Raw genomic sequence first — 22635 nt, forward strand, 5'->3', positions numbered from 1 at the left:
AACTCATACATACATACATACATACATACATACATACACACACACACACACACACATGCACATGCATACAATATATACATGCATACACAACACTACATGCATGCATACATGCATGCATATACTCATACATATGAATTACTGGAAGGATAATGAAGAAACAGTACTATCAAAAGTAATCAACGGCAGCTGTTGTCTCGAAGGAACTAAAGTTGAACTTACAGGTCTTTATTTTTTCTACTAAACATTTCCCCCATTTTAACGACTATGTTATGTTGGCTCTTCCCCCAGTGTCCTGGCACTTCCCCAGTCCTCCAGGAAATGTTAAACAGCTGTTACTCTGCAGAGAAGTCAACCACTTCAGCAAGTGTTCTGTAAAGTAAGTCTTACCTTACATGGCTGACTATGACTGCTTTGTAAACAATGTGCTTTCTTTCTAAAAACTTTCTCCATATCCCTAGGCTTACTTCTCAATCATAAAGATAGAGTCAAGACTGGGTGCTCTGATTGGTCGTCCAAACGCATCAGTATAAAGTGTAGGTCATTAAAAAAAAAGTATGTTGCTGTACTGAGACCTGTGTATTCTTGACAAAGAAATCTAAGATGAATTGAGACTATAGCAACTGCTCCAGAAAGTTCTAGTCTCACATCCTAGATCTTATAAGACCCACCCTGAAAATGTTGAATTAACTACAATCAGAATGTAAGAAGGACATATATCTCTGAAGGAAGACTGTTCACTTGCTAGGAAGCCCACTGTCTAGAGGTGAGAAACTCAGGGTTTCAGCTGTGATGTTGAGTAAATCCTGCCAGCTGGGTAAATAAGCCTGAAACAATGGGCACTCTGAGCCAGTGTTTACACAGTGCAGCTACAGCAGAGGTGACTGTGCCACTCTTTTTCCCAGGTTGGCTTTGTCTCCTGGTGTTCTCAGGGGTAACCTGACCTTGACTTTAGTGCCAGCACCATTTATGAGCGTCTAATTGCCTGCCACTAGATAGCATTTCTGCCATTGGCTATCTCCAAGGCAAAGAGCAGCACCATTGGAAGTTCCCGTTTAAGGCATTAAGTGGGGCATGAGTAGAGCCAACTAAAACAGTTCAGTGCTGTCAGGATTGAATGGGAAGACAACGGAGTCACTGTATGTCTCTCTTGGCTCTGGCCCAAAGCACCGTGTTAAAGTCCCAATCTGGAGAGCCTGACCTTTGTAGAAAGATCAGTTGTCTGGATGACTTAATCGGGTTTCCCCTGTTAATCTCTGTATGTAACTCATTGTTAGAGCTATTAAGCAGCATCCGGTGGAAATTTCTGGAAATAGTATAGAAACGGTCCAAAATCTAAACACGGGGAACTCAGCCTGCCCTTATGATGTCAGTTTCTGTTTTAGTTTAAATATTTTTAGTGGAGAGTCAAGTTAAGCCAGACTTCTTGTTTACAATGGAGCAGTATTGAATTTGGGCAAGAGGACAATGTACTTACAGTAGAGTTACCACTGTGCAGTTGGTTATGTCAAAATCTCATATTACAGCTCGTTAAGTGGATGTTTCTGACAGGGCTAGACAGGACAAGCTTCTTTACCCTGAAGGGATGGCAGGCCAAGAGCCATCGTTAAGGGAGCCTGAACATATAACTCTTCGGTATTTCACCATGGATCTTACAATCCCTTTTTTTGTTAATCTCTCTTTTGTATAATTGTAGCACTTGGAATTTCCTATTCTATGCACTGATAAGAAAGTGAGTGTGGGGGGCATGTTTATATTATAAGTGAATTGGAGTGTTGGAGTTCTATGCTGTTAGAACTTTCTAAAAAAAAAAAAGTTCTATGTGACAAACCAACCAACCAACATGACTGGCTTTAGGCTTCCTAAACAAAGAACTTAAAAAACAGCAACTTATTTGTAAGATACGGCCAGAGAGCACTTGTCTAAGAAAGGAAACTTTGCTATTGTGACTCCAGCATCTTTATTTAGATGATTTTTAAATGTAGAAATTTGCTATAGTGGATTCTATGAAGAGATAGAGAGATAGGAGGCCTGAGCCACCCTTTGGCATCACCACCCTTTGTAGATTTGAGATCCCAGAGCAACTAAGGCTTAGAGGTGTTTTGTTTTGTTTGTTTTGCCTTTTTAAAAAACATTTCTTTTTTTAAAAAGATTTATTTATTCATTTCATGTATGTGAGGATAGTACACACTGTCACTGTCTTCAGACACACCAGAAGAGGACATCAAATTCCATTAGAGATGGTTGTGAGCCACCATGTGGTTGCTGGGAATTGAACTCAGGACCTCTGGAAGAGCAGTTAGTGTTTTTAACTGCTGAGCCATCTCTCCAGTCCTTGCTTTGCTTTTTGTTTGTTATTTTTGTTTTCTTTTTAACCTAAATTAATGGAATACCTAGCTCAGCTCTGTCTCAAGTATGAGTCATACCAGAGGCATTCTTCAGGTGCTCAAGCTCAATAAGGCCAAGAGTTAATTAAACTCTCACAGTCATTTGGCATGGCTATTGTCTCTTTCCTGTATCTTCCCTCCTACACTCATCCTGATGGATGTATGGATGTATGGATACCAAAACAATGCCTTTAGTCATACAGCAAGTTGGTAGGGTCCAGCTTGGAGTCTCTACAAAATCTGTGATACCACAAGGAAAAAATCTGGGATATATGATCACAAGTGAAAAGCAGCCAAAGAATAATACCCATGTTGTTCAAGTGTGAAAGGAACTTAAGGGTAAATGCACAATAAAGCCTCGGGCCCCGCTTGCCTTCCATGTGAAAGTAGTGCCCCCTGGTGCACAGACAGAGTCATCTTCAGAACTGGCTGAGGAAAAGGAACTTTGACAATTCGACCGCCATCTACATACTTCTGGATAAGATCGAGCACCCATCCTTAAAATTGTGCTTTTCTATTAAGCATCCTTCTTTCACTGTGTGTAAGACCACCACTCCCCAGCAATGCTCTTACATGAAACCAAGACTTTGCAGCCCCCACAAGGATCAATGAAGGACTTCTAGGATAGCTGATCATGGATGATCTGATTTCATGTAATCAAATACTTCTGGGAAAATTAGACATGGTATCGAGTTTTCTTAGTTTCTTAGATCCAGTCAATTGTTTTTACACATTGTGGGGCCACCTATCTACTTCTGTGGAAATAGCCAATTTGGTTTGGTTTGTCTTAGTTTCAGAGAGACTCTTGATTTCTCTTAGCTATTATTGACCATTTCAACATAAAGGAGACAGAACACTGTACTCTACTTTCTTTCTAACGTGTTTTCCATGTGATGTTAGTTCCTCTGAGTAATTTCAGTCTGTAGCAAGGAATATGGAGTGGGTTATGCTTATATCAAGTCTTTTGGGGAAAGGTTTGGTACAGTCGTTGCTCTCTGCCCTGCAATATGCAAGCCTGAAGTTTTGTATTAAAATCAGTCACACCATCAGGTGTGTCTATGTTGGGTTGCCTTATTCGTCATAAAAAGATCAAACTGATTAGACCAAAGAAGTTTTTCAGTTCCCATCATTCCAAAATGCTTAATGTCCAACCATCTTTCTAAAAGAGGCAATGCTTGTCTGAGTTCTTTTTTTTCCCCTTCTTCACATCCTCTCACCTCTTGGAAGATCCCCAGTAGACACTAGAGATAGTGTACAAGTGATTATTGCTGCTTTAGCACAGGCAAGGGAAATTAGCATCCACACCAGCAGATATATGTTACTTGGCTACAGTTATATAGATTATATAGGTTATAGGTTATATAGGTTATATAGGGCTGCACTATATCAACAGCAGGGCAGAGGTAAGGAATTTCAATTTATGTTAACAAATTATAGTTCAGGCAGTTTCCCTCAAGCCCAGACTGTTGCTGCCTATAGGAACATGCTCCCTGGGCCCCACCATTGGCTGTCCCTCCAAGACTTTCAGTTTCCAGCTATTGATTTCACTGAATGGTCAGACCACAGGGAGTTGGTGCTGAACATGAGTAAAATACTCAGCTCCTTCACGCTTCATCTCCTTTGTTCTCTGTACCTAGGAGACCAAAGTTCCTCAGTCACTTCCTTGCCTTTATTTCTACAATAACCCAATACAAAAGTGTCCATGCTCAGTAAGCATGCCTCTCACTGTAGCAATAGCCCTAAGCAATATAGTCAACCAAGGAGGCAATCACTTGGGATTGCTTAGGTGGAAGACACTGAGGTTTCTTTCAAAACCTCCTATGTCCGATGAGGTACGTTAGCATCAGAAATTCACCCTTATTCAATTAGATATGGCTCTACAACAGCAAGGTTCCTACCTTGGGATTTGGAGCTGTTTATATATCAGTCTCACTCACCTCCTCAACAAGAGTCTCTTGCTCAAGGGACAAACTGACTAACTTAGAAATCCCAGCGCTACCTAAATTTATTTACAATGATGCTCCCACCACACCTTATGTTCAGGTTTTTTTCCTCATGGTGCAGAATGATTCTCCTTTGATGGCTTTTTCTTTTTAGACAAAGTCTCAAGGAACCCAAGTTGGCCTCAAACAACTAGATGGGGATCATCTTGATCTCCAAGACCTAAAACCTTGCCCCCAAGAGCTGGGATTATAGGCATGTACCACCACTCCATAGCTGGCTAAGGATGCCAGTTTCAGTCCTGCATCAGTGCCTTCTTTAGAAAGGCTGAACCTAGCACCTTCCTCCTTGCCCAAATAAAGTTGTGCTTAAACATTACACTCTTGACTGAGCCATTAGGTCTGATATTCTTTGGTGTCAGTAAACGCCTGGTATCTTTCCTCTGCAGTTCCTTTTAACAATTCTTTTGAACTATTGGGCATTTATTCTGTCTTATTTGTCTTTTTTTTTTTTTTTTGAGACAGGGCCTCTCTATATAGTCCTATCTGTCCTGGAACTCTCTATGTAGACCAGGCTGGCCTTAAACTCAAAGATCTTCCTGTCTCTATCTTCCAAGTGCTGGGAGAATTAATAGTCTGTGCCACCTCATGCCACTATGCTAGGCTGGGTGTTTATTCTTAACACCATCATTCAGTGACCATGTGTTAGCTTTTGAGACTGTAGATGTCCTATAACAACAGACATCAGTCAGTTTTCTTCTTCTTTCTCCTCTTCCTCCTCCTCTTGTTCTCTTTCATTGTTTTTTGTTTGTTTGTTTGTTTTTGAGTTTTTTTGTGTTTTTTTTTTTGAGGTAGAGTTTCGTTGTGTAGCCTTGGCTGTCTTGGAACTTGCTCTGTAGTCCAGGTTGGCCTTGAACTCAGAGATCAACCTGCCTCTGTCTCCTCACTGCTGGTATTAAAGGCTTGCATTATCACCACCCAGCTCAGTTTTCTCTTCCTATCATGTGGATTTTGGGAAATGAACTCAGGCCATCAGTCTTGGCTGAAAGCACCTACTGAGCTATCTCACCAGTTCCTTACAGATATTTAAAAAGAAACAGTATAATTTTATGCCTATAATATCTTAGGTAAGAAAGGCAAATCATTTGAAAGACATATGCTATCGAAGTTCATAAGAGATAAATTGACACATGATAGATAGATAGATAGATAGATAGATAGATAGATAGATACGTAGATAGATAGATAGATAGATAGATAGATACATAGATAGATAGATAGATAGATAGATAGATAGATACATAGATAGATAGATAGATGGATAGATAGATAGATAGATAGATAGATAGATAGATAGATAGATAGATAGTAGTGTCAGCCTAGTGGGGTTTACTCCACAAATGCATGAGTAGTTTTAACATAGAGGTCATGATGGCAGAGAGAAGGAACAGCTGAGGGGTCACATCTTGATCCATAATTACAAGGTAGAGAGAGAGGCACTAGAAATCCAATCTTTTGGATCCTCCAGACCCAATGACACACGTCTAACAGGGCTCCATCTACTAATCCTACCCAAACAGTTCTACTAAGTGGGAACCAGGCATTCAAACATATGACAGCCATCTCATTCAAGCCAAAACAGTCGTGTCAATAGATAATCTTACACATTTACTCATGATAAAAATTGTTAAAAATACTTACAGAAGTATCTTTGCTGTTCCAGTTAAGTATATATCCCAAACCTACAGTTAACATTACAGTTACGGGTCAAAGACAGGATACTTTCCCCAAGAATGGAAACATTGCAAGGCTTAGTTTCTTACCAATCCTATCAATATTGTTTGAGAAATCTTACCAACTGCAATAAGACAAGAAAAATTAATAAAAGGAATATAGACTACAATGGAGAAAAATTATCTTTATTAACAGAAGTTATGACTGTGCATGCAGACATTCCCAAAGAATTTGAAAAACAACTCCTGGAATGTGAGAGTTTAGCTACATTACAGAAGATAATCTCGATGCACAAAAGTTCATTGCAGTGAACAATTAGAATTTAGAATTTTAATGGTGCCATTTTTCTCACAAGAGAAATAACTTGACATAAATATATCTAAATATGCGTAGGATTCTACATTGAGGAAAGAAGACCTAAATATATTGAAGGACATAGCATGTGCATATGTGTATATAATACATGTGTGTTCCTATGGGTGGGTGCAAGGGCACATCTGTGCATGTGAGTTTGGGAGCCAGAGGACAATCTAGGTGCCATTTCTCAGGTGCATCCCACCTTGTATGTGAGTCAGCGTCTGTGATTGGCCTGATCTTTGCAACACAGGGCAGACTATCTGGCCAGCAAACTTCCTGGGACCCCTGTACCCACCTTCCATCTCACACAGCACACTTTACGATGTTTTTTCTTTCATTTTCTTTAAACCATGGTCACTAGAGAGGAATTGGCAACTGGGGCACAGCTCAGTGAGGATCATTTGTCATTGACTATTCAATCCCCACCCCCAGAAACCTTTTCAATGCTCTCTCTTTCATTTATGAGTCTCAGAGCGTATTTTATTTTTCTCTTTCCTCTATCGTTCTTATGTAAAATTACTTATGCTAGTTAGTGGAAGTATTTTCGTGCGTGTGTGTGTGTGTGTGTGTGATGCATGTGTATTTTGTATGTGTGAGAGCAGGCTCACAGATGCCATCTGATGCAAATGTGACCCACGCATATGGAGGTCAAAGGACAATCTTGTGTGTGAATCCTCTTACTTTGTTTGAGGCAGGGTCTTTCCTTGCTCACTGTCATGTACAGCAAACTAGCTGGCCTATAGCTTCTATAGATTACCTTGCCTCCACCTTTGACTCTCCTTAAAACCATTGGAATTCCAGATGTACACTCATGTGTCCCACATGGGATTCCAGATGTGCATTCATGTGTCCCACATGGGATTCCATCTCAGGTTGTGATGCTTGCACAGTAGATGCTGCAGCCAATGAGCCATCTCCCCAGTGCCCAAGATATATTGGCAAATGAAGATACCTTGCTAAAGCATTTCAGAGGGAGGAAGAGGAAAATTGCCTCAGTCTGGAATATTATGTAATGATCCTAATGACTTTGCGTGGCTATTTGTAAATTTATAAAATGGAAAATACTCATAAATTTCAGTGGCAATAGCAGTCTTGTGGGAATGAAGAACCTGGATGAGACATGTCACTAGAAAGTCTTCTTCAAGGAGGACAGACTATGGAACTGTTGCTCTCTGTCAGCCCTTCCCTCTCTTTACTGGGAAAGTATTATATCTAAGTACACTATAGCTATCTTCAGATGCACCAGAAGAGGGCGTCAGATCTCATTACAGATGGTTGAGAGCCACCATGTGGTTGCTGGGATTTGAACTCAGGACCTTCGGAAGAGCAGACGGTGCTCTTAACCACTGAGCCATCTCTCCAGCCCCTCCTCCATGGTTTCTTATTCATTCCTGCCTCCAGGTTCCTGCCCTGACTTCCTTTCATGATGGGCTGTGATTTGGAACAGTGAGCTGAAATAGACCCTTTCCTCCCCAAGTTGCTTTTTGGTCATGGGTGTTTTATCACCATAATAGAAACTTTTTTTGTTTTGTTTTGTTTTGTTTTGTTTTTTGTTTTTTTGAGACAGGGTTTCTCTGTGTAGTCCTGGCTGTCCTGGAACTCACTCTGTAGACCAGGCTGGCCTCGAACTCAGAAATCTGCCAGCCTCTGCCTCCCAAGTGCTGGAATTAAAGGCGAGTGCCACCACTGCCCGGCAGAAACTCTTACTAAGATGGGTAAAGTCTATTTCCAACTAATTGTGAGTGTTGAGAACTGGGCACAACAGTGTAGTGTTATGAGGATTAGGCAAACAACGCAGATGGAGTTCTTAGCACCATGTCTGTCTGATAGAGTTCCAGCCAATGGTATTGTCATTTGAAAGAATCTGGTCGTTTGCACATTGCAATGCTTGGACACGTCGGTAGAGGGAGCACAGTCATAGGGGACTGAGTTTTGAGAAATCTTGGCTGTTAAACCCTTTTTATAAGACTCTCTTTCTCACGAAGCTTTAGTCACTGAATACAGTGACGTGGGAAGAGCAGCATCAAACTATCTTGTCCCGGAAATGTTTACAGGACCATTACCTGGTACTGGCACTCACTCCCGAGGAATGGATATGGTTTTATGTATATGCATGTCTGTTTGTCCATCATCCAAGTCTAACTCAAGAAATGCCACAGAGGAAGAAGAGAGATAAGGTTCTACCAAAGATGAGAACCAATACATGCTTACTTAAATTGTTTTTTACAAGAAATGTCAGGAGATGGCGCTGACTTGCTTCTCTTTCTGGCACCCCCACCCCCACCCAATCCTTGGTAGAATAGAAAAGTGCAGTCAGGTGAATGGATGCGGAATCCACTCTGCCTCTCGCTTGCAATATCTATGATGCTTCCTGATGCAACGGACCTCTCTTTGGCCACCTATAAAATAAGGGAGAAGAGAAAGGTCGAAAACCAACCTTTGACCTCCAAAGTTCCCTAGAACTTGACAAATTACTGTTACCAACAGCCAGTATTTACTCCCCTATCTGGTTGCCTACATCGTATCTCTGACTTCACAGCCACTTTACGTGGCATCTATATTCCCATTTCTGCAGAAGGGGATTTGGCACTCAGACAGTTCAGGTAGGTTGCATTACCAGAGCCTGGCACAGCAGAGACTGAATCAAATGCTAATAGAGCACCCAGCCTAAGCTTTATAATCCAGCAACGGGGAACGTGTTTGGGGAAGAGATGGGGAGCCTGTGGGGGTTTTTCAGTTTGAGATTCTTCATAGGAAATTCATTTTATAACTTAGTTTGCTCGTTTTCCTTGGATATTTTGCTTCGTTTAGCTCTAAAGTGAGCCGGGGCAACGAAGGGACTCGCGTAGTTAGATTTGATTCAGAAAGAGGCACAGTGGCATTAGTGTACCTTCTGAGATGCCTCCATAAAATAGACCAGAGGATGAAGGCAGATACCTCTTTCAACCAGTCAATCAAGAAGCAGGTATTCCTTTAACAGAGACTCCCTCAGGAATCCCCCTTAAGTGACTGCAGTAGATAGGGGATGTTCCATATAGTGTGTGTTGTCAGTCATCTGCAGATCTCCACATGACCTCCAATATATCTTGAGGGGGTATGAGAGGTTAATCTATTTTTATAATAATGTTTTGCTTTTCAGTAGGCTGATATTTGCACTTGCTATCAAAGAAATGTTGAGCAAAACTATTGATGCTTTACTACGAGCAAAGGAGGCAGTGCCAAATGATATTAAGCTTTACTAAGTCTCAGACCTTCAAGGTACAACTTTTTAGTATGTATGGCAAAGTAGGACATTATATTTGAAGGCATACCTGGGCCTCTCAAGGAATAGCACTTGTTCAGTTGTCTGAGTGACCAAAGTGAGCCTGCCACTGCAGGAAAGCTGGCAAAACCCAAAACAGGGAAACTCTTACTCGCCATCATGAGCTGCACAGCTTCCCAGCATGTGAGAGGTCCATGGAGACATTACCACATGTTGATTTCTTCCATTGTAGATGAACTGTACCAGCATTCAGAGTGTCTGCATAATTCTGTGCACAAACGATTTCCAAATGACTACAAAACCACACGTGGATAATAGTTCCACTCAAAATGCAAGATGCAAAGGGCTGGGGTAAACCCAGTGGCAGAGTTCCTGCCTAGCATGCCCAAGGCCCCTGGTTTGGTCCCTAACCCAACAGGGAAAAGCCATACAAAGCAAGAGGCAGTCAGACTAATGGGTTTGCTGAAACTATATATATACATATATATATATATATATATATATATATATATATATATATATATATATATACACACATATATATGTGTGTGTGTGTGTGTGTGTGTGCATGTGTGTGTGTGTGTGTATGAAGGGTTTGATGTGGTCTCAGGTTCTACAATGCAGTTGGTTCCCAAGGAACCAGCACTTACTGAGTGTGTGGTTTCAAACAATAACTTTGGCAGCCAAAAGACTATCATGATGACTGTTTTCCATTTCTATTCTAAGTGATGTCAGTCTGGATTTTCTTCAAATATCTCAAGCAAAATAATGTTATACAACATATTAAATGCTGGAGCAGCTATGAGGATCCAGCTGTGTTCTCAAAACAGACATTAGAGAGACTTAGAGTGTAACTCAGGTCTAGAGAGGTAGTGTAGGCCTGTAATCCCAGCAGAAGGATCAGGAGTTCAAGGTCATATTATACAGTGAGTTTGAGGCTAGCCTGGGCTACTTGAGACTCTGTCTCAAAACAAACCCTAAAGCCACTTTTCTCACTCTACTTTTTTGCTGGAAGACATTTTTGTTGTTTACAAAGCATGTTCATTCTAACATATAATGGGCATATTATTGGAAGCATGAATAGCTTATCTCAGATCTGAATTTTCATAGAGTGAATAGCTGCAAAACTATAATACACAAATATGGGGGTCCTCAACAAGTTTTAAAAAGCAGAGATCTAGAAGTGTCTCAAAGAGAAAGAGAGCATACCCATTTTTGTACATGTACCTGAACAGTTAAATGTAGCGATAAAGACACAAAAAGCCAATGTGATTAACACTCTAAGGCAGGAAGTAAAAGTGGCGAGTAGTGGTCTCCACCTAAGCTGTCCAGAATGGCAGCCACCAGGGCTTTAGACACTGGAAAGAAATCCACTTACACTGCAGAATCTAGGTGTTCAATAGGAAGGAATACAAAGGATCTTAGGTAGCAATTTAAATGTTTTATTATAATTTAATGTTTTATTATAATTTAAATGAAGTATTATTATTTTGTAGATATTAGGTTACTTGTGCTGATTTCACCCATTTTTTTTTTCCACTTTAAATGTGTCTGGGACTAGGGAGATGGTGCAGTGAGTCAAGCACTTACACTCGGGTAAGAGGACATGAATGTGGATCTCCATGATTCATGTAAAGCCAGCTGTGATGGTGCCATGGCAAGATGGGAGACACGGGAACCCCCAGAAGCTTCCAGGCAGTCCAGGCTGGCTAACTCAGTGTCAACAGGAGACCATGTCTCAAACAGGGTTGGAGGCAGGGGCAACACTGGATATTGTTCTCTGATCTCTACTTGGGATCTATGGCATGCCAGCACTCACACATGCTCTGAACATATGCCTATATCCACACACAAATCGAAAGGGAGGGGGGAGAGACAGAGATTAAGAACATGAGGGGGATCAGAAAATGCAAGGAGTGTGTTCTGTTTCTCCCAGACAGCTGGTCAAGAAGAGTAAAGAAATTCAGCGTAAACAAACAAACAAAAACCTACTGTGGGTTTGGGGGCATTGTTACATCTTCACAAAGTCTAGGATTTCACTGTGTGTGGGGTGGCATGGGGGGGGTACCTGGTGAGAAGATGCAGTGGGGGGAACATCAGGAGTGAAAAATGACAGTGCCCAGACTTGTCTGAGTCACAGCCTCAGCTCCTGAGAGGGAGAAAAGTTTCCTGGGTAGGGTGTGAATGGCTTAGTTGTCACTTGGGAGAGAAGAATCCAGGTGGCACACCTGTGTGATGGCTGGTCATTGATATGATACAGGCTTTTGCCTAGGTATACTACCCTAGACACATGTGTATCCAGTCTGCCCATTGCTTTCCACCAGTCTGATTTATTTTGCTGAACTCTGGTAGAATTTTTTTCCTGTTCAAGGCATTAATATCTAAAGGAATCCGCTGGAAGTCAGTGATCCCTGAGAGATGACTGTCTATCTTAGTCCAGTGGCTATGTCTCTGAGTAACTTTGTTCACCTGCCTGGTCCTCAATGTCTTCAGAAAGTGAAATTTAGAACGGAAAGGAACCGAGGTTCCACCCAGCTCTGTGATTCTAGAACAGACCCATGTCATAAAGAGGGGAGCACACAGACTACAGGTACCAAGACAAGGTGGAAGCTGGCCAGAGAGGGCATACACCGAGAACTTTTACACGAGTTGCCACAAACCTGTGTAAGCCTGTCTTCTCACAAGACAGCAGACCCTGCTGTTGGTTGGTGTGTTGATGCTGGCTCCCTAGAAAGGATGGAGTTATGTCTAGGAAAACAGGAATCCCAGTCCTTCAGTGTGTACCTCTTACTCTACACACCTTGGGACAATTTGCATTTGTAAGAGTGGCTACTAGGGATGGGGCGGTGCTCTGCCAAGGGGGCTTCAGCCTGACTTTGTAAAGCGTTTCTAGAATAGAGTGGATAGGAACTGCCTAAAGTCCCAGGGACTCAAACACTGACGCACAGGAAAGCCTCAAGTGGGTGGAGAAATGCAAATCCCCTAGAGGAATGGCGTCAGCGGCTGTGGACCCTGAAGGCCGATTCTGACTTTGGACTTGTGCAGTGCCACTACCTGGACGGAGAGAGAGAGAGCCAGGTAAGCCAGGCAGCCCGCATCTGCGTGTGGCCTCTCCACAATAGGAAACATCTAGGCAGGATTCTTGGGGCGTCTTTCTACAATTGGTATTAACACGACTGGGGAGGAAGGGATGCCTATAAAAAGAAGGGTCCTACTCATTACACTCAGATCACTCAGAAAAAAAGTCTTCCAAAGACTTAAATGGAGATCTGGCTCCGGATCTTTACTGAAGGAGGGAGAAGTCGAGGCATCTCCGTGAAGCGGAGGGGTGGGTTGGGGGCTGTGCTGCTGCGGAGGTGTGTCAGCTAAGGGCTGGAAGACAGCCCTAATTTTCTTTAGCCAACGGAGGGCTGTGATATCTGACCCGAGATTGGCACATCTGGGTTTCAGGGAAACACCATCCCGCTAGGGTAGCCGGTGATTGTGGCTTTGAGAAGTGTGAGTGATGCTTAAAGTAGGTCGTCCCTTTGCAAAGAGGTCAAAGAGTCAACAGCACTGCTAGCACCCGGGAAATGGGCCTGAATGCAGGAATACCAGGAGGGAGCCGGCAGGCATCCAGGTTTTAGATGGAAAGTACTTGTCCTGAGACAGGACAATGAGCCCCTAGAGAGTGAAAACAAAGACACCCGCTGGAGGTCTGAACACCAAACAACAGCGACAACACCAGAACAAACCACCACCCCCCCCACCCCCAAAAAAAAACCCAACAAAAAACCTCGCTTTAATTTCTTAAAGTTTTAGAAAAGTAATTTTAAAAGGAACTTATCAAATCCACTCTCATTCGCTACCCTCCAGATCTTCTCCTTTTCTCCCTAGGGTATTTATTCCCTCTCAACTTTATGTGCTGGTTTGCTTGTTTGTTTATTTGTTTGGTTGGTTGATTCACGTAGTGATGCCTGCATGTGCATGGATGATGATGTGGGATTGGACGCAGACCCTGAACCATCAATTGCCAATAACTCCTCAGCCAGGGGTGGGACTTCCTGAGCTCCAAACGAGGTCTGAAGGTTTTCCTCTTTAGGGTACGCCAGGGAGAAAAGGGTCCTTCTGCACCTTGCTTCAGCCTTGGTTTGCAAGAGTGACTTATCTGAGTGATTTGACTGTAAGATAATAAAATTACCCTGCATTCAAATAACAAAATAGAAACAACAGAAACAGTGAAAGCGGCGACCCTGTCTTCAGCTCCTGACCTCCTGATGCCACTGGTAGAAGAGAATGCTCCAGTTCTGTTCCCAGACCTGGGAAGTTTGTCAGAGCTGCACGTTGTGGGCAGGATTCTCAATCCCTCTTTGGCGCTTGATTGTTTGTAAAGCCCAAGGTGCTTGCTATTCTCCCACCTATTCAGGGGCCCATCAGGAGGCCCAAATAAGCTTTCTTAAATTATTTACTTTACTAAGCACTCACAACATACCTGCAATGGCCAGCCATGAGGGCTCATAAACATAAAGTCATATACAAGTTCAAGATAGCTTCTCTCCCTATCTACATTTTTCTGAGAGAAGCACAACTTTTATTATTTTATTTATTGATTGACTTATATTTATACATTAGTATAGTTTATAACATTTAGTTATAAAGTTAGCTCAAGGAAAAGGTGTTTGAAAATGTTCCCACTGGCCGGGCGTGGTGGCGCACGTCTTTAATCCCAGCAATCGGGAGGCAGAGGCAGGCGGATTTCTGAGTTCGAGGCCAGCCTGGTCTACAAAGTGAGTTCCAGGACAGCCAGGGTTACAAGGAGAAACCTTGTCTCGAAAACCCAAAAAAAAAAAAAAAAAAAAAAGTTCCCACTGAAATCTGAAGACTCAATTTGTTCTATAAGCAAAGAGAAACGTCATACCTCCAAGATGTATTGAAATATTGGGGTGAAAGTTTTGCCCTTGACTTACTATTACTAATCAAGAAATCTGCATTCCAAAAGAGCAAAGGCAATAACTTAGTAACGTCAGGGGAATTAAGTCATACTGATTTTTCTATGCTAGAACGTACATCTACAGCCTCTGTGCTGGACAGAGTGGGAACATATAGGTTACACTAAAGGAGCACACTGCTCTGTGTTTACATTATAAAAATGGGATAGTTTATTCTACTTTAGTTAATTTGAGGGCTCAATCACTGTTAGATACAAGGTGACGTTGTATCTAAAAAAAGCTCTGCCCAACCGTAGCTCACTAGAGAACAATAAAAATGGATGCTGGCTTAGAAATAATTTTGCACTGGTATGACTCAAACGCGGGAGTGCACGCATGCAGTTCTTCAGGAAGCTGCCACAGAATGGAACTCTAGTCAGGCTAAAGCTCACTGTAGAGTCCCAACAAATATGAAATAAAAAAAAAAAAAACAGGCTGGACCATTTTTATGAAAAAGAAGCTCTGGGGAAGAAATGAATGAATAGGCCTCAGAAGGTACAGTCAGTGTGTTTGTGTGTGTGTGTGTATGTGTGTGTGTGTGTGTGTGTGTGTGTATGTGTGTGTATGTGTGTGTGTAGTGTGTGTGTGTATGTGTGTGTATGTGTGTGTGTGTGTATGTGTGTGTGTGTGTATGTGTGTGTGTGTATGTGTGTGTGTGTGTGTGTGTGTGTGTGTGTGTGTGTGTGTGTACGTGTACTTATTTGCATTCAACCTGCTCAAGGAGGGAGGGATAAGGAAGCATTTTGCTGACAATACAGTTTCTGTGCTAATCCCCGAGTCTATAGGGACAGCTGGGTAGGGTAGGGCATGGGGTGTTTGGGGAGGAGGGTGGGACTTCCTGAAACAGCAGCCTAGGAGGTCATGGTAAGGCAAGGAAGGATGTGGTTGAGGCAGAGGAAGAAAGCTGTCCTGCACAAGGGATAACATTTAAGAAAACACCAAGAGCAAACACTGGATGCTGAGTTTTAAATGCATTTTCTCCTTTCTTCGTTGAGATGCTATAAAAGTTGAGTTTTTCTCCTTCCTTTGAGAAACTATAAATGATTTCCCCCCTCCCATTAACTAATAACTAACAGCTAACTGAGGTCTGAGTCGAGAAGAAACCATGTCCCCTGGCTCCCAGTAAGCAATATTTTAAAGCTCTTACTTTGCCCTTCTTTTGTAGCATGTCTCAGTGGAATCAAGTCCAACAATTAGAAATCAAGTTTTTGGAGCAAGTAGATCAGTTCTATGATGACAACTTTCCTATGGAAATCCGGCATCTGCTAGCTCAGTGGATTGAGACTCAAGACTGGTAGGCTCAAATGCATTCCCTAGAAAATGATGGGCAGATGATTTGTGTCCTTTTTGTGTCCTAGTCATATATTCTATGGCCTGTTTTTGACTGAGTAGATGCATTCCTTTTGGTATATGTGTGTGTGTGTGTGTGTGTGTGTGTGTGTGTGTGTGTGTGTGTGTGTATTCAAGGTTTTGGAAATGCATCTCAAAGGCAAGGAACCATTTTTTTTTTCTGGTTTTATCTACTATAAAGGGAAACTTAATGGTTTTGTCTGTAAGTACCTCCTATTCCAATTGTCTTAGTCACTGTTCTATTACTACAAAGAGATACTGTGACCAAAACAGCCTTTATAAGAGTTGAATTTGGGGCTTGCTTACCATTTCAGAGGCTTAGTCCATTATCATCATGGCAGGGAGCATGGGGGGCACACATAGTGCTAGAGCAGTAGCTGGGAGCTCTATTATGGGCTGCAGGTACACACACACACACACACACATATACACACACAGAGGCTGGGCTTGGCTTAGGCCTGGCCCATCCCCAATGACACACTTCCTTCAATAAGGTCACACCTTCTCTCACAAGGCCACACCTCCTAATCCTTTCAGATATTGCTACTCCATACTGAATAAGCATATATGAGCTTATGGGGGCCATTTTTATTCAAACCACCTTATCAATGGTTTAGGCAAGTCCAAGAGAAACAAACAATTCCATTGTGATAGACTCAAGGCCAGTATATATTCTTTTTAGGAAGCCTTTTCCATCTTCAGTGAGAAATGTTCACTCTTCAGCATACTATGCCCCACCTCTCCCCCATTTTATTTTCAACGCTCTGTCTGGCTGTTTTTACCTTTTTACAATGAGATCAAGATGAATCAAGGGCACGCTCAGTCAGTGTCTCCACACCAAGCCATTGGCCACGGGAAATAATGCAAAACAGCTTCCGTAGGACTGTGAAACCATCCAGCTAACAAACATTCACAAAGCTCTATTCACCCCATTTAATTAAACTTCCTCCTCTCCCTTCAGTCATCTTTCCTATTGTGTAAGAATACAAACCACAGGGTCTTAACCACTCTTAATTGTACAGTTCGGTAGTGTTGACTGATCTTCATGTTCCGCTGTTATCATCCCACCCATCAGCACAGCGTGATCATCTCAGTCCGAAATTCTGGCTCATTAAACAGTAACCCTGGCTCTCAAATCTCATTTCCAGTCTGTTCTTCTTCTCTTTCCTTTTTTATGAATTTGAGTAAAGGAGGCACTTTATATGAAGAAATCAAATATGTTTTATTTTGTGGCTTACCTACTGCATGTACCAGAATTTTATTCAAATCTGAAGCTGAATAGTATTTCCACACTCACTACCTATGGTCAGATTCACTTACTTATTGACAGATATTTGGGTCATTCTACTTTTACCTCTAGACCATGCCAATAAAGTTGCTATGAGGGACCAGATGGCAATACCTGGTCTCACATGTGGTGTTTGAATATAGACCCAACTACAGAGCTGTTGACGCATGTAATTGCATGTAGTATAAGTTACTGCTAAACTTTTCACAGGGGCTGTGTCATCCATCAGCAATACATAAATGCTTCACTTTCCTACTATTCTTGCCAAGGCTTATTTTCTGGTTTTTGTTTTGATTTTTTTTTTAAATAATAGTCATCCCAATGAGGATGAAGGACTATTTTATTGTAATTTTAATTTATAAAACCCTAATGATGTTGAACAGCTTTTCATGTATTCAATCTAACTTTTATAACATCTAAGTGATTATCATTGTAGAATAAATCTGACATTTAAAATGTATATGGTAAAGAAGTGAATATTGTATTAACTGTTTCTTATTAAGTAGTAATACCTGGACATTTCATTTATTTTAGGGAAGTAGCTTCTAACAATGAAACTATGGCAACAATTCTGCTTCAAAACTTACTAATACAATTGGATGAACAGTTGGGGCGTGTTTCCAAAGAAAAAAATCTGCTATTGATTCACAATCTAAAGAGAATTAGAAAAGTTCTTCAGGTAAGAATATATTCTACTTTTTAAAAAATGGATGTACAAGTCCTAAATTTGGGAGAAAATTTGAATATGTACCCTTAAATGACTTTCAAAACAGATCTAAAGGTAAAGTTTTTGTTTCTTCATTTAATTTTTTTCTACTCAGTTTTTATTACCTATGTTTGTTTAAAATTTTTTTGAGTCTAAGATTCTATGGAAGTGAGAAAGTGTATGTGTGTGTGTGCACATGTGTGTGCACATGTGTGCATGTGTGTGTGTATGTTACTTATCTCGCTTATATCCCAATTATTACCAAGTTCAATGCCATGGAAATAAATAAGACCAGCTATTCATGTCTGTCCTCTGACCCTTTCACGTCTTCATCTCTTATATAACAAACAGTAGTCTCATTCATTAAGTACAAACATCTATGTTATAATTGACTAAATAATGTTGATACGCTATTATTAGCTTAAAGTTCAAGATATGATCAAGATGAGTTAAGTATACTTCTATGGATTTTAAGCAATGCATAGTCAGGCATCTATAATCGCAGCACTATACACAGAGGTTCCACAGAGGAGAAATCGCCCAGGCTTCGGTTATTTCCCCTCTCTTTCTTCATACTGAGCACTTGAAAGTAGAGGCCATTTCCTCTCTGAAGTTTGTCTTCTCTTCAATGGTTTACAGTTAGAAACACACAGTTTATGGCTTTTAAAGTGACTGGTGTCTTCCACTTAGCACCAAGCACTGAATGTTATTTGCATGGTGCACCAAGTACTGAAAGTCTTTGTTTTCATGGTGTGATAGCTTTACTGTTAATCACTAAATAATATTCTAATGTATTTATTTTATTCATTCTAAATAAAGCTACTGTTAGGAGTTTGCAGGGTCTAAGTGTCTAAGTTTTCATTTCATTTGAGTCATTACCCCAAACCGTGATTTCTATGTTGCTATTCTAGGACTTTGTCTTATTTCACTTTCTCTCTTACTCCCTCAGATAGAATGATGTATATTCATAATAAAAATGGAAGCAATATAAAAAATACAAAGAAAGCTAGAAACAACCCAAAACCTAGTTCTTAGATGTAACCATGTTAATATTTGATGAGCGTCAATCTAAACATTTACCTATATGTATGTATTGCAAATAGAGCGATAGAGTAAACAGCAACTAACATCTGTAACAATATATCATGTGCAGAAGGAAGGTGAGACTATACCTCTCTCTCTCTCTCTCTCTCTCTCTCTCTCTCACACACACACACACCACCACCACACTATACCACAAACTCCCCAATGTCTCCTCCTTCCCTTCATTCCCCCCCCCCCTTTTTTTCTTAAGACAGGGCTTCTATTTTTTTTTATCTCTATTTTTTTTTAATTAGGTATTTTCCTCGTTTACATTTTCAATGCTATCCCAAAGGTCCCCCATACCCACCCCCCAATCCCCTACCCACCCACTGCCCCTTTTTGGCCCTGGTGTTCCCCTGTACTGGGGCATATAAAGTTTGCAAGTCCAATGGGCCTCTCTTTGCAGTGATGGCCGACTAGGCCATCTTTTGATACATATGCAGCTAGAGACAAGAGCTCCTGGGTACTGGTTAGTTCATATTGTTGTTCCACCTATAGGGTTGCAGATCCCTTTAGCTCCTTGGGTAATTTCTCTAGCTCCTCCATAAGGGGCCGTGTGACCCATCCAATAGCTGACTGTGATCATCCACTTCTGTGTTTGCTAGGCCCCGGCACAGTCTCACAAGACACAGCTATATCTGGGTCCTTTCAGCAAAATCTTGCTAGTGTATGCAATGGTGTCAGCATTTGGAAGCTGATTATGGGATGGATCCCTGCATATGGCAATCACTAGATGGTCCATCCTTTCGTCACAGCTCCAAATTTTGTCTCTGTAACTCCTTCTATGGGTGTTTTGTTCCCATTTCTAAGAAAGGGTAGAGTGTCCACACTTTGGTCTCCGTTCTTCTTGAATTTCATGCGTTTGGCAAGTTGTATCTTATATCTTGGGTATCCTAAGTTTCTGGGCTAATATCCACTTATCAGTGAGTACATATTGTGCGAGTTCCTTTGTGATTGGGTTACTTCACTCAGGATGATACCCTCCAGGTCCATCCATTTGCCTAGGAATTTCATAAATTCATTTTTTTAAATAACTGAGTAGTATTCCATTGTGTAAATGTACCACATTTTCTGTATCCATTCCTCTGTTGAGGGGCATCTGGGTTCTTTCCAGCTTCTGGCTATTATAAATAAGGCTGCTATGAACATAGTGGAACATGTGTTCTTCTTACCGGTTGGGACATCTTCTGGATATATGCCTAGGAGAGGTATTGCGGGATCCTCCGGTAGTACTATGTCCAATTTTCTGAGGAACCGCCAGACTGATTTCCAGAGTGGTTGTACAAGCTTGCAATCCCACCAACAATGGAGGAGTGTTCCCCTTTCTCCACATCCTCGCCATCATCTGCTGTCACCTGAGTTTTTGATCTTAGCCATTCTGACTGGAGTGAAGTGGAATCTCAGTGTTGTTTTGATTTGCATTTAAGACAGGGCTTCTATGTGTAGCTCAGGCTGTAGTGGAACTCACTATGTAGACCAGACTGATCTCAAACTCATAGATCCTCCTGCCTATACCTCCCAAGTTTTGAGGTTAAAGGCACGTGCCACCATATCTGATCTGTAATTTCTACAGCTGTCTATTTCTTATCTGAAAAATATAATCTCCATCAAGGGAAGGACTTGGTTCCTTCACTCTTATATTCTAATGGCTACACAGTCCAAGGCGCATGATAGGTGCTAATTATAAAAAATGCCAATATAGGGCTGGTGAGATGGCTCAGTGGGTAAGAGCACCCGACTGCTTTTCTGAAGGTCCAAAGTTCAAATCCCAGCAACCACATGGTGGCTCACAACCACCTGTAATGAGATCTGACTTCCTCTTCTGGAGTGTCTGAAGACAGCTACAGTGTACTTACATATAATAAATAAATAAATCTTTAAAAAAATGCCAATATAGAATTGGAGTAAAAGTAGAATGGTCTATGTGTTCCTGAAAATAAATTTTTATTTGTATTGATGGAATATTAGAAGTTGTTTATCAAATGAGTATTCTCCCTCACCTCAAGAAAAATTTTTTCCAAAGAGATTTCACTCAAGTTGATGAAACTGTGAAAGGCATAAAATGATGGTCTATGTGTACTGTCTCTTAAACTATATGTTGACTTTTAGGCAATTATCTGTTGACTTAAAGATATTAAATGTAAGGAAACCTGTCATTCTACCTTGTTGGTGTTTGTTACTTTCTCATTTTGCTGTCAAACTTTAATCTGTATTTCTTTAATTTTATATTTAATTGGATTTGCTGTACACAGTAACTTTTTACTATTGGTTCTTCATTCATAAAATTTTACAATTTAATTTATTCATAATTGGTTAGATTTTATCAAGTAGTTTTTTTTTCAAGAAGGTCTAATTCATTATATATAATATCTGAGAACTTTTATGCCTAAGAACATGTGATAGTTTAATGTTTAAAAATATTTATTTATTTTTTGTATATATTTGTATGTTTGTGTATTCATGTGTGTGGAGGTCAGTAGTCAATTTTCTCCTTCTACCACATAGGTTTCAGGAATTAAAGTGAAATTACCAAGTTTGACTATAGCGCCTTTACTCTTTGAACCATCTCTTCAGCCCAAGTTTGGCACTTTAAGGGACACTGTATAAAAATCTTAGATTGTTTTTCTGGAGGCATTGCTCTATATATACTGAAGGAATGCTAGATAAATCTGAGATGTTTGTTATAGTTAGGAGTAACCATGATGCTACTTTATGAATAAGCTTATGTAGTCACTAACCCTTCAAAAAATGCAGGGCATAATAATAGGATATCCTCACAGATGGCCTGACAATACAATACCCACTGAGCACAGCACTGCTTATAGCATCATCACTGAAAATTAAAAAAGAATAGTATGTTCTTTTACAAATCTGCACAATAAACTGTCCTTTAATGTGTACTGGTTCCCTCAGTTGATTACATTATAATTGTTTCTAGACTATCTGGAAAAGGTATGAAGCTGAATGTACAATGCTTGTTGCCACAGTCTGAATATTCAAATGATAGCATGCAATTTGGCATCTGCCTGCTCTTTCTAATACAAAAAACATGGATAGATCTCTAGAGCTTTGTAGACATTTAAATCCTCTGAAAACTCCTATATTTCCTAACTCCAATCTGTTATTTCCCTTCCCAGAAGATGCTATAAAATGAGTATTTACCAGTCTCTTCCATTTTGTTGCAGTTTTACCTTGGATATTTTCATCCTTAAAGAATTTAGAGTAGGTTTGTAAACTGCTGAAATTCTCATAAATGTGATCACACTATCTCACATTTCAACAATTTTCATAGTTCTCAAGAGCCATCAGCATCAACCTTGACTTCAATAATCTTTTCATTTTTATTGCTGCACTGTATTTATATATATGGATATATCAAATCTATCCATTTTATAATTGGTGGACACCTGAATTATTTACTATTTTCCTTTTCTGCTTCAAATATTGTTGCTCTGAACATCTTCATGTGTCCTTTGTAAGGACATATGGTACATTGTAAGAAATTCTCTATAATACATATCTAGTGGTAGAATTTCTGAACTGTGGAGTTTGTAAGTTTTTAAT

The 22635-nt window shown here is 40.6% G+C and overlaps 1 protein-coding gene across 4 annotated transcripts in view; it reads left to right on the forward strand.

Annotated features, from left to right (window-relative positions):
- The window catches only part of Stat4 (signal transducer and activator of transcription 4), a 120084-nt gene that overhangs the window by 8868 nt on the left and 88581 nt on the right, over positions 1-22635 (forward strand). The window contains exons 2-4 of one of the 4 annotated variants that reach the window (NM_001308266.1): positions 289-376; positions 15810-15938; positions 17817-17961. In NM_001308266.1, the coding sequence (NP_001295195.1) occupies positions 15811-15938; positions 17817-17961 (273 nt within the window). In that variant the 5' untranslated portion in view covers positions 289-376; position 15810. Of the gene's footprint in view, positions 1-288; positions 377-12251; positions 12756-15809; positions 15939-17816; positions 17962-22635 lie in introns of those variants that run through there. The other 3 variants (NM_011487.5, XM_006495815.2, XM_006495816.1) reach the window with 3 other exon arrangements.

This window comes from Mus musculus, chromosome 1, assembly GCF_000001635.26.
Source record: "Mus musculus strain C57BL/6J chromosome 1, GRCm38.p6 C57BL/6J".
Taxonomy (NCBI): domain Eukaryota; kingdom Metazoa; phylum Chordata; class Mammalia; order Rodentia; family Muridae; genus Mus; species Mus musculus.